Source organism: Lactuca virosa, chromosome 8, assembly GCF_052849685.1.
Source record: "Lactuca virosa cultivar CGN04683 chromosome 8, Lactuca_virosa_CGN04683_v6, whole genome shotgun sequence".
NCBI lineage: Eukaryota > Viridiplantae > Streptophyta > Magnoliopsida > Asterales > Asteraceae > Lactuca > Lactuca virosa.
In genome coordinates this window covers 62479056-62492649 of record NC_136433.1, presented here as the reverse complement: position 1 = coordinate 62492649, position 13594 = coordinate 62479056, and the positions used below count along the sequence as shown (strand labels likewise).

Here is a 13594-nt window from a genome sequence, read left to right as displayed (position 1 = left end):
TGGTACACCCCTCTGGCATGCAGTCTATCCGGGACGCCCTGGGTCTCTTGGCCTTCAGCATAAAGAAGGACCGCCTTAACCCATATATCATCACATATCAACATATACTATATAAAACCCTAGCTAGCATATACAAACAGCCATACAAATCTAACAGATCACTAAGCATAACATCATCCTACATACCAGATACAAATCTAACAGATCACCATAACATACAATCATGCGATAAATTAGGATAACAATCCAAAGGGTCAACCTTGGTGCCTTCGACCCAAAAGTACTGTGAGGAAAACTCACCCCGCAAACTTAACAGAACTCATGAGGTCCGACTTCGAATCTCAGCTCTCTAACCGATACCTATTTCCACCAGATGACCAATTCCATCAAAATCCCAAAATACTGAAAATACCCTCAAGGTCAAACTTGGTCAAAGTCAAATGGTCAAACCCATTAAGTCCACTGAGTCAACCCAGCCGAGTCAACTCACCAAGGCTGACCAGTGCAAGTACGTGGGGCGTACTCCGTAGGTACGCATGTCGTACGCGAAGCCTTGTAGTTGAATGCTCATCAGGGTGGTTGACCGAGTATGCGGGGCGTACTCCCACGTATGTGGGCGTACCCTCGCAGCCTCTAAACTCCAATAAGTGCTTAATGCCTTAAGCACTTTAGTCCATATTTCATATCTAAGGTCCAAATGCACTCTAGAGTCATAAAGTTTCCAACTTTATGACTTTACAAGTCTAAAAAAATGCTTAACACAAGGTCTTAATCCATTAAGACCTTCTACAAGATGCATGAACCAAAACTAACAAATGGGACCTCATTTTTATGGCTTAGGACCCCTCTTAGGGTCTAAAAGGACAGCCCAAATCAACAAGAACAAAACATGCACAAGATGAGACTTTTGGGACCAAAAAGTAACATAAAAACACCCAAGAATGAGATCTAGCAAATAATCATCAAGATATGAACTTTATACCTCTAAAGATGGAGAAGGATGCAAAACTCCCAGATCCAAGCTTGCTTCAAGCTTCCAATCTTCACCACCACCTTCTTCTTCCTTTGGAATACACAAAAACTCACACTAAACCTTCCAAGAACTCAAAAGTGGCTAGGGTTTGCAAGAGAACACGAATATACTGATGGAGGCTAGAAATGAGAAGAGAAATGAGGCTTAATGTTGCTTAAATACCACCCAAACCCTAAAATTTAGGGTTTCCTTCTTTAGCTAGTACACCCCATGTACATAAGTGTACGCCTAGCGTACACACATGTACGTTTGGTGTAATTCTCCTGCCAGAATCATGAAATTGCCACTAGGGCTTCAAGGCACTTTCTCTTGAGACTTAGGGACCAAAATGTCATAAATAAAACTATAGGGATGAATTTATAAGTACCTTAATATCAAAATGTTACGATTAGATTGCTTGAGTTAAACGATTTATAACTAAATTAGCATGTTATTGAGCGTGTTTAGAAGCTTTAAACAAGCTTTGTGTGATTTCCATGGTGAAATCCATACAAGTATAAGTTGGGTTTTCAAACCCTAAGTACTGAGGAAGATGAATTGATGCAATAAATTTATAATGTGATAAACTAGGTAGTATGAGATGCTTAATTCATTGGGGTGAAATAGATTTAGAGGTAGAAGATGAGATGTTAGCAATATGATCAATTAAAAGATCATTTTGATATAAAGAGTGTGAAGCTCTTAATAGGCTAAGACAATTTCTAAAGAGCTTGACATGTTATATGAATAGGCCTTGAGTGAAGAAGATGGATCAAGTTGAATCAATTGAAGATTAAACAAGGTTTGTGTGTGATTTCCTTGGTGAAATCCATACATGTATAAGTTAGGGTTTCAAACCCTAACTAGTGAGGAAGATGAATTGATGCAATAAATCTACAGTGTGATGAATTAGGTAGCATGAGATGCTTAATTCATTGGGGGTGAAATATATTTAGAGATAGAAGATGAGATGTTAGAAATATGATCAATTAAGCGATCATTTTGATATAAAGAGTGGTTAAGCTCTTAATAGGCTAAGACAAGTTATAAAGAGCTTGACATGTTATATGAATAGGGCCTGAGCAAAGAAGATGGATCAAGTTGCATCAATTAAAGATTGAACAAGCTTTGTATGTGATTTCCATGGTGAAATCCATACATGTATAAGTTGGGGTTTCAAAACCTAACTAGTAAGGAAGATGAAATGATGTAATAAAGTTACAGTGGGATGAATTAGGTAGTATGAGATGTTTAATTCATTGGGGTGAAATAGATGTAGAGGTAGAAGATGAGATGTTAGAAATATGATCAATTAAGCGATCATTTTGATATAAGGAGTGGTTAAGCTCTTAAAAGGCTAAAACAAGTTCTAAAGAGCTTGACATGTTATATGAATAGGCCTTGAGCAAAGAAGATGGATCAAGTTGCATCAATTGAAGATTGGAAGCCAAGGGTAGTTAGTTTTCACTAACTAACAATGTGAGTTATAATTCTCTCTCACTAGATTGTGTTTATATGTTTTATAATCTTTTATGTCAGGTGTAAAAAACACGATGTTGTGTCCTGTCGTGTTCGTGTTCAATATTAGACACGAAATTGACACACTTTAACATTTATTTGGCGTGTTTATCGTATTTGTCGTGTTATGTATGATTAAAATATTAATTAAATAAACTAATTGTTATTTTATGTTATCTTTATCGTGTCGTGTCATGTTTTTGGTTTTTTAATTGGTTCATTTTCGTGTTAGTTAAAAAAACACGACATCGTGTCATGTCGTGTTCGTGTTACATAAAACATTGTTGTGTCATGTGAGACAAAAACACGATACAATGGCCCGATTTGTCACCTCTAGTTGACATGTTGGTGGTGATTTCGATATGCCTTTAGCGGAGCTTAACGAATAGGTGGATGGTAACGAAGGTGGAGATCAGTTCCAATGGTGGTAACATAGGCGATGATTGATCCGGTGGTGGTGTCGAGAGACGTGAATGTACGAGGTTGGGAAGAAGAAAACGAGTGCAACCTTCTTCCACCTTAGGGTTTTGTTTATACAACGTTAAGACATTTTAGATGCTGTATTTAAAAAAAAGCTCTTCAAACCTTTTCACTACACTACACAGACCAAGCGCAACAGTTGGGCTTTTACAATTGTTTGTTTTTTAAAAAGGCTTCTAAGTAAAAAAGCTCTATGCGTGTGTGCTTCTTGGTGCAACATTGGACCAACCACTTCAAAACTCTTCTCAGCCCTAATAAAAAAAGGAACAGACACCAAAAAGAAATCACACACACAACTCCAACCTCTTCTCACACTCCATCGTTCTTCCTTCTCAAAATCGTCAACCTCAGCCCTTCGTCGACACACCTCCTTTCTCGTTGGCGCACACACCATTGTAGCTTTTAAAATCGTCGAAAGGTATGCTGAAATCGATTTTCTGTAATACGTTGATGCTAAAATCAAGTAATCCTCCTGAAAATCAATTTTTCAGATGGTAAAAAAAATAAGGAACATTGCAGGTACGTAGCAGAAATTGGAACAAATGTTGTTGTTTAATCGTTGTTGCGGATTTTTGAAAGGTATGCATGTACGTTTTCCCTTATTTTTTTCTTTTCAATGTTGTTGTTATGCTGATTTTCTGATTAATCTTTGCTGAAATCAGCAACATTTGCAAGTTTACCCATATTTGTTATCTTCACTGCTACTCTAGATTTCTAATATTTTTTTCATTGTTTTCGTTTTTATGAATTTATCCTCATCTAAAAGTCTATTTATTTATATAAACAACTTGCTCAAATCACTTCAATTTATTATGCATTAATTCTGTAAATGTCTTTTTTATCACTTTGTTATATCTTGGTGAAAACTATAAACACCCCTAGTTGTTGGAATTCAAGTTGAAAGATTGTTGTTGTTAGTTGAATTATGTGGTTTGGTGTTTAATTAGGTTTAAACTTGGTTATTGTTGTTTTTAAGTTGAAAGTATGTTACTATTAATTGTTATACCTTTTTCCAAGTTGAAAGTACGATGCTATTTGTTATTGCTAGTTTTTTTTATTCAAGTTGAAAGTATGTTGCTATTAATATAATGATATTGTTTGATGTTCAATTAGGTGTAAACTTGGTCATTGTTAGTTGAAAGTATGTTGCTACTAATGAATGATATGGCTTGATATTAAATTAGATGTAAACTTGGTTATTGTTGCTTTGTAGCTTATTGTTCGCGAGGAGATGAAAGAAGACTTTAAGTTGAAAGTTGAAACATGAAGAAATTGAGGCCAAACACAAAAAATTACCCAGATATCAAGGTTGTAAAAATCGCTCGGCAGTAGCTCGGCGGTCGACTGACGATAAGCGATTAATCAAACTCGGCGGGGATTAATCGGCGATTAATCGGGGACCCTAAATTATTAATAAAATTATTTAAAAATTTAAGTATTTGGAAATTTTAAAATTTAAAATTTTAAAAATTTAAAAATTTTAGTATAATATTTTAAAATTTGAAAGCTTAAAAATTTAAAATTTTAAAATTTTGGTGTAATATTTGAAAATTATTTTTTTCTGAATTTTTTAAATATTTCCCGCCTATGACCGCCAAGGACCGCCAAGGACCGCCAAGCCCGAGTTTGACCGATTTTGACCAATTTCTGCCAAGCACCCTAATCGTAATCGGTTCGAGGCCGCCAAACGACTAATCGCCGATTAATCGGCCGCCAAAGCCGATTTCTACAACACTGCCATATATATAATGAAATCTTAAAGATCGCCAAAAGAAATAACCTACCCACCTAATTACACTTTCATACTTTTGATTTTTGTGATTTGGTAAATTGAATATGAATTTTTAGTTAGGCTAGTTGAATATTCATATTTATTTGGTAATCGAATGTTGATGTTTTGATTCTGAAGTATAAAATTTGAATTACATTTATAAGAAAAAAAGGAATGAGTTATGAATATTAATATTTATTTTGGTAATCGATGTTGAAAAACTATTTTAAGTTTGTAAAATTAGTTTATTTAAATTTCAATTTATTGCAGCAATCGACAGATGTTAAAAAACAAACAAACTTTTTATTACACGTTGCAACCGTTTGGTCCACATTTTTTGTTGTAGGGGATTGCAGACTTCTAAAATTTTCATTTCGAAAGAACAAACAACACCTTAATCTTTTCACAATGCTAGTAACGGAGCTTAATGGAGGGTAACGGTCCCAGGGACCACCGATGATACCGAAACCCTCCACAGAGACCACCCATGATAAACTTTCAATACTAGAATCAAAATTGAGATTTTGTCTAAACCACATGGACAAAAACTGTATTTTACTCTAATATTAATTAATCACATTTTGAAATCTATTTCTGTCTACAGCCACTCTATTAAATAACTTCAATACCGGGCCCCACTTGTTTCATCAAACGAACATCTATACCCTTTACTTGATTGTTTTTTTGTTTAACCCACCCACACGGATACTCTCATAACCTCCATGATCTTTAACACTCACCTCTACAACAACCACCATGCCACCGACATTCCACCTCCTAACCACCACTCTAATCCTCCTCCTCCACCTCATCTTCGCCGCTGAACTACCGGAATTCCAAGAAGCCCAAGCATTTCGAAATGGAAAAGAATGCAATGACACAAGAATCCACATAGCAATGACCCTAGACGCCACCTACCTCCGTGGCTCGATCGCCGGTGTATTCTCCGTCGTTCAACACGCCACCTGCCCGGAAAACATCATCTTCCATTTTCTCACCACCCATCGTCTCTCCTCCTCCCTTCGCCGCACAATCACCACAACTTTCCCTTACCTCAACTTCCACCTCCATCACTTCCACACAGATCTAGTCAGAAACAAAATCTCCACCTCCATCCGCCGTGCACTCGACCAACCACTCAACTACGCCCGCATCTACCTCTCTCACCTCCTCCCCACCACCGTCCACCGCGTCATATACTTTGATTCCGATCTCATCGTCGTCGACGACGTCGTCAAGCTCTGGGAAATCAACCTTAATTCCCATGTCCTCGGAGCACCCGAGTATTGCCACGCGAACTTCACCCACTACTTTACACCCAAATTCTGGTCAACCCCTTACTTCTCCGGCGTATTCAACCACCGCGCTGCGGAGCCGTGCTACTTCAACACCGGCGTAATGGTGATCGATTTGATGAAATGGAGAAGGTATAAGATAACAGAAAAGCTCGAAAAATGGATGGAGATACAGAAAAAACATCGGATTTACGAACTGGGTTCGTTGCCACCATTCTTGTTAGTGTTCGCCGGAGATGTTGAGGGGGTGGAGCATCGGTGGAACCAACATGGGCTCGGCGGGGATAACGTTGAAGGGTTGTGCCGGAATCTGCATCCGGGTCCGGTGAGCTTGCTTCACTGGAGCGGAAAGGGAAAGCCGTGGTTGAGATTGAATTCGATGCGACCATGTCCACTGGATCAACTGTGGGCCCCTTACGACCTCTTCAAGCACGCACCGTTGATTTCCGATACTTGACCTTAGATCTGCTTTCAAACTTTCACCTATTGTGAAATGAAAGGACAAAAGAGGATAAAGTAAAAGGGTGATAAAAAGTTTAAAAAAGGTGACGTGTGATGGGTATTTTTGATAATTGCGCCGGATTTTATGGAGATTTTTTGTGGTGGGTGGGGGTGGTTGATGGTGGTAGATGGTGGTGTATTGGGATGATGTATAGTTATTGTAGTTTATTATATTATTATTTATTTTTATCTTATTTTTGGTGAATGAATACTGAATACTAAACAGTAAATAACTAAATACTGCTACTTTTTTAAGAATATATATTTGTAATTTAATTGCAGAGTTATTCCCTTTCTGATATTTCAATATAATATATAATAAGCTCACAGGATAAAAAGGATTCTAGTATTTGGCATTATGTATGCAGAAATTTGAAACTAGAATTCTTGGCTGCTTGCATTGATGACACATTATTGAGATAATAACAAAACAAACATTAAATATTAGAGAATAATATGGAATAGCCAAACTATAAATGGTAAATGGCAAAAATAAATGGTAATTTTTTCAATCAGATTAACATAAACTTGTTATCATAATTAGGCTTCTTCTTTTTTTTTTTCTTTCAAATTTGAAGATTTTATAGTAAGGTGTAGTCTGTTATCACCGATTCACATATTTTTATCCCAAAATTTAATTTGCTGTCTTTTAATATAGTAAAGAATATAGGTTGACTAACTAGAGATTCAACATAACATTTATCTCTTTTAAATATGGAATTATTTTTTGAAAAACGATTATATTTTCAACACAAATTTGTAAAAATTGGTTTGACATTTTCTTTAGGTGTGGTGTAAACATTTTTAAAATTATAGATATTGTCCTTTTCAACTAGTTAGATTGTGGATTTCGTCTCCCTTAATATTAAAAAACAAAAACAATAATACCCCATTAATTTATATTTTATATTTTTAAACAATTTTTTTAATTCTATTAATCATTAAAATAAAAAAACCAAACACCACCCAACCCTTATGTATCCTCCCCCTTTGAAACCTTGTATTGTACATCGGCGATTTGTCATGTGTCATAACATGCAATAGTCTAAAAGATGCAAAATATGATTTGGAAGATGGTGAATCAAATTGGAAGAATCGGTTCTCGTCCCTTGAAATATTGGTTGGACAAGAATTGAACCAAAAAAAGAGTTGCATGGCTAAAGATAGAAAGGGGTTCCTTTACACTTGTAGGATGGTCCAACATTTGATAAATTGGGTGGAAGGTTTGGTTAGGTTCACATGCCTTTGGAATCATCATGAAAAACAGTTGATTTATCGGCGGACAAATGTTGTGTCCTAATGAACTCTGTCAAAAGGATTGATGAGGAACTTCAACTCCATTGGATAAATCAAAGGTATAAAATAGTTGTTGGTGATTTTAGTGTCACCATGTCATTTTAAGTAACTGAAACTGACATGTGAGCTAAGGGGCTTCATAATTGGTACTCTAATATATGTACGGGGTTGTGCGGAGTGCACGCATGTATAAGATCGAATTAGAAGCCGGTTCGACGACTAGTCACCCCTGGGTCCGGGGGCAGCACCCCTGGGTCCGGGGTTTCCAAAGGGGCAGCGCCCCTTTGGCGGGGTCTAGGGGCAGCTCCCCTAGCGAGGTCCAAGGGGCAGAGCCCCTGGCTGGGGTCCCGCCAGGATTATCCTGACTAGTCGTCGAACCGACCCAACCCTAACGAAACTTCAATTTCTTACATATGGGACACATAGTAGAAAATTCAATTTCTTGAGGGTGATTATGGTAAAACTAACGAAACTCGTTAGTTTTGGTAACCCTAATCCGGATTATCCTGACTTGCTTCCAAAGCAACTAATGATGGCTCAACCCTTATGAAACCCTAATCTCGTTTAATATATAAACGGTTCTTCCTCTTCAGAAGAGGGTTACGAATTTGAGCTCTCGTTTTCATCAAACTCTCACATAATCTCTCTAGCAAATTGGCTTACGATTTTTGTGCCTAGAATCGTAAGTGTCCACTTGGATTATCCTAGGCTGAATTTCTTGCAACCCGGGCATAGGATAGAAATATCAGTTCGGAAAGTGTACTCACGGTCCAAGTTGGTATCTAGATCTCCACCACAAACCCTATATTTTCCTACAATAGTTTGGGTACCAAAATTTACAAAAGGAACTAGTGGATTAGAACGAGGCAGGAAGGATATGAGAATGATTGGAATCCACTATAAGAGCAATTCATGGATGATGTTTATATCGAGATTGAAAATGTGGAAATTTTGTTGGAGAACCATTTCAATCAGACTGAAAGCGAAAGAGACGTAAACATGAAAGCTGACAAAATCGGCACACTGACAGTTAGGAAATTCAGCCACATCTTCGACGACAAGGTCGATAGCTCCTCGTACGCTGATTCAATCTGATCCATATTCCAATGCTATATTTAGAGATCAAACTTGTCACATGTTTAATCAAGATGCTTCTATTCCTAATGGTGGAGCTCCCAATCCCGAATACCAGTAATCACAGTTGTTGGTACAATGAAAAATAACCTTAATTCCACTAATCTCGCCAGTAGTAAGGGTCAAATCTAGAGGAGCTTATGGTTAACACTAGTTCTTATGAAAGTAAATTGATTTGATAAACAATAATTGCAAAAAGGTTTAATTTAGTATTTAGGAGAAATGATCGCTTGCTGTTTCAGTTTTGATTCTTAAAAATGAATTGCATTAAATGTTACTAGTTTTGCGTTCATTCAGACCACATAAACGTAGTCATACTATTAATGATTTAATGATTTAAATATGATATCAAACCAAATATATCGGCACCCTCCATCCTACGCACCATTTTAGGGTATTTTGGTACGGTGGGGACGACCACTATGAAATTATCTTACACATAATTCTATCAAATAGTATGGGGAACAAGGTAATGGGAAACATTCATATGATTAATGTCACATCCTTGGCCGGAGGCGGAAGCGCTGAGGTGGCGACGTAATATTGGATCACAGATAATATACACATAATGAATAATACAAAAATTTCTAATAATATTACATACTTTCATTAATCCAGTGCAAAGATAACACTAGAGTACGAGATATCACTAAAACAATGTAGTGTGATCAATCTACTTTTGTCTCATATGCTCGTCAGCTACCATTTGCTGCATGAATATAAAACTTTCAACAATATCTTCAATTTCTTATTATCTGTGTGTATATTTAACAACTAAATTAAAGTAGGTTTATTCTTGTGCTATCAAACATCAAAATAAACAAATTAAAGCATTTTATATTAAAAACGGCTCGATCAACTACCTCATCCCAACTTCAAACTTTAACTTAGGCCCATCGATAGAAAATGATATGGGCTCTTCTTTTCTTGGTGTGGGCTTTCATCCAGTGGACCATATGGTGAAAGGGAAATTCGATCTAATTTATTATGTTGAGGGCATCGATAACAAAAAAAATATCTAATCTAAATATGTAAGTGAATAGTTGTTCTTTACCTTCTTTGGATTCTCATGGTGCCCAGTCTTTTAGAAAACAATCAGACTATAAAACATCTCACAGGTCAACCGACTTTCTTAAGAAGGATTCACTTTGGGCTAGGGATGTGCTTTGGGCCGGAACCGGCCCGAACCCGAATAACCCAAAACATGAATTGGATGAATAGTGAGAATCGAAACTCATACCGATTATACTAATATGAGACCGGTTCGGTTCGGGTAATACGGGTTTCGGTTCGGTTATTAACCCGAAAGGACCAAAATAACCCAAATAAACATTTACACTATAATTTTGAACCGAATAACCCAAATAAACCGATATAACCCGAATAACCCAAATAAACCGAAATGACCCGAATAACCCAAATAGGGAAATTCTATATCTAGTTTAAGAAATAAATATTAAACTTTGATAATTCATATTTCAAAAATCAATAATTCATATTCCAAAAATTCATAATTCATATTTAAACATTGAACATTAAACATCTGAAATTAAAATATAAATCTTAAGTTTTTTCCAAAATAACAGTGACCAAATACAAATTAACTGTTCGGGAATATTGATTGGTTGTCCACAATTGGCTTTCTTGATTTCCTTACCCAATCTTAGGTGCAAACTAAAACCTCTAATATAATAACGGACAAATTTGTTCGGTATGGATCTAATATCCGCCCGCATGTACTAAAAGCCGCCTTGGACGCCACAGTAGAAATTTGTAGTCCCAAAATATCTATCAACATAAACAACCAAAGTGTTAAAACCTAATTATAAAAAAGTAGACAAATAAATAAAGTTATACCTTTCACCATACGGGCTAGAATAGGGTAAAGAGATGCATTTTGTTTCCACCAAAGTAGAATATCAAAATCTTTATTAGTGATCGCTCATTTAGGTATCGTGTCAACTCCGTTTCCTGTTGATGTCGATGGATAATCCGCTTGTACTATTAAATCACCCATGAAGTCATTCTTGTCATCAAGCATAACTACATATTCATAAGCATGTGTTTGATTTTGAGAAGACTCGATATTGTCGAACTTTGCTTTGTAGAAATTAAAAAAAAATCCAATTTTTTTTTCAGTATCCGTTATTAAGGCCTTAGCCTTCAAAGTGACTTTCGAGTTAAATATGGGAGGTTCTCCGGTATTCTTCAACTTAATCAACTTCTTAAAGGCTTGTTGAAGAAACTCAAACTTCAACCGTAGATCTAATACGATCGCAAAGTACAAAAAATCGTTTAATTTTTCAAGGTTGCCCCAACACTTTTTGTATTTTTCAATCATATCCTTCCCATTTAAGCAAAATTGGGGAGTTGACACCCAATCCCTAATGTGTTTGTACACATCACATATTTCTGAAAAAAAAAGCGATGTGTCATAGGTTTTGTTGACGTCGATATTATATCAGGTTTTACCTTGAATTTATTGATAAATCCAACCATAGCTCTACAAATTTTGAAATCTTCTTCTACGGGGGACACAACATCTCGAAAATATGTAGGATCTATTAAAATAAAATAAGTGAGTTTAAAAAAAACAACTTTAATACCCTTTGTTTAAGGGCATATATCTCATTGAATATACAACCAAAAATAACATAAAAATAGTGTAAATTGTATTTTAAATTATGAGCTACATGTTGGAAAAAAATCAGGCAAATCAGACAAATAATGAAGAAGCTATGACAGTTCAAAGTTGACATAAAAATATGCAATCATGCTGAATCAGAAAAAACAACTTCAATGCCCCTTGTTTAAGGCATGTATCTCATTGAATAGACAACCAAAAGTAGTATAAAATAGGGTAAACTGTATGCTAAATTGTGAACTACATGCTGGTAAAAAAATCAGGCAAATCGGACAAATAATGAAGAAGCTATGACAGTTCATAGTTGGCTTAAAAATCTACAAACATGTTGATTTAAAAAAAAAACAATGGAATGGAATATGGAATTACCTTTAATTTCAAACTTGCCAAAAACATCCTCCAACTCCACTGCAATCTTCACTAAATCGTATGTGGAGTTCCATCGGATTGGGGAATCATTGCACAAAAACTTCTTGGATTCCACATTTAGCTCTTTCATGCATTCTTTGAACCTTTGAATCTGTTGAGTTGAATTCCTAATATATCTAACGGCCCTTTGCATGCACTTAATACTAGATTGATGTTCATCAAACTCATCCTTAACAATAAGGTTTAGGATGTGGGCCATACACCTTACGTGTAATTGTTCCCCCCCCCCTCGTACAAGTTTGGTAGTTTTTTCATTAGAAAATCAATTGCTTTATCATTTGAAATAGCATTGTCTACAGTTATGGTCATTACATTATTGATACCCCACTCTTCAAGACAAGCCAAAAACGTGCGCCCAATGTCTTCTCCCCTATGACTATCTATAGATTTAAAGTTTATTAAAAACAAAAGAAGTTTAACATGAAGAAAGAAATAGAACGAACGGCATAATAATCTATTTGACGAAAATCCTATCAAACAACTATATTATATCTCATGAAGTAGAATTTTGTGTCTTTTTAGCTCTTTTTCCCCAATCTAATTCTTGATATCCTAACAATGGAATCTACATCCATGAACTATAGATATACTCTAAATCAACCAATGGAATCTACATCCATAAGTTACAAAAGCTATTGAGTTATAGTAGTTAATTAGTTGAGTTAAAAAGTTTTAGTATTAACATAATTTTTGATACAGTTATAAAAAGTCTTTTAATATGTATTAATTAAATGATAAGTTGTAATAAAATACTATAAGTCATGTCACAATATCAAACTTTATCATAATATTTATGACTTATGATAACATTCATTATTAAAAAGCAATTGAAAAGTGATTGAAGTTTCAAATGCATGAAGTTCAAGTATTTTAGCTTCTATTATAATATACTAGGCGAATCCCCGCGCGTTGCGCGAGAATAGAATTATATAATTAAAATAATAACTTTTACCAAATTATTATTTAATATTTCTACTTTGAAACAAAATGTTAATAGTAAAGCAAACATATAGTTAACATATTAGTTTTATTAAACATTATAGTTTAATTTTTAAGTCATTGTGATATATACAATTATTTGATAATTTTATGAACTGTTTAAAATTGTGTTAATTATATATCAAATGAATGATAATATATACAACTTTTAATAACATAAAAACACTAAAACATCTATTATAACATTTATATTAACTCTTTATATTTAAATCACAAATCTCTTCAAATACAATAATGTTTTTAATGAGCAAAACTTTACAACCTTATAAAAGAAAGGAAAATAAAAAGTTATTAGTGATTACTAATTAATAATCATAAATTAAAAACTCTTGAGTTGTAACTAATAAATATACATAAATTAAAAAACTCTTGAGTTGTAGTGTGAGTTTCAAATGAATGTGGTACTTGGAAATGTGTATTATTATTATTATTATTATTATTATTATTATTATATTCGTCTAAATAATTGGTTTTGATGCATCATTTTAATCCATTCAATTATTAAACATAAAAAT

General features: G+C 34.9%; 1 protein-coding gene across 1 annotated transcript; it reads left to right on the top strand.

Annotated features, from left to right (window-relative positions):
* Positions 1 to 5440: 5440 nt before the first annotated feature.
* LOC145132477 (putative galacturonosyltransferase-like 3) lies at positions 5441 to 6771 on the top strand. The gene has a single exon (XM_079067273.1). It carries the CDS (start codon positions 5538 to 5540, stop codon positions 6531 to 6533), a length of 996 nt encoding a protein of 331 aa, XP_078923399.1. The 5' UTR covers positions 5441 to 5537; the 3' UTR covers positions 6534 to 6771.
* The last annotated feature ends 6823 nt before the right edge of the window (positions 6772 to 13594 follow it).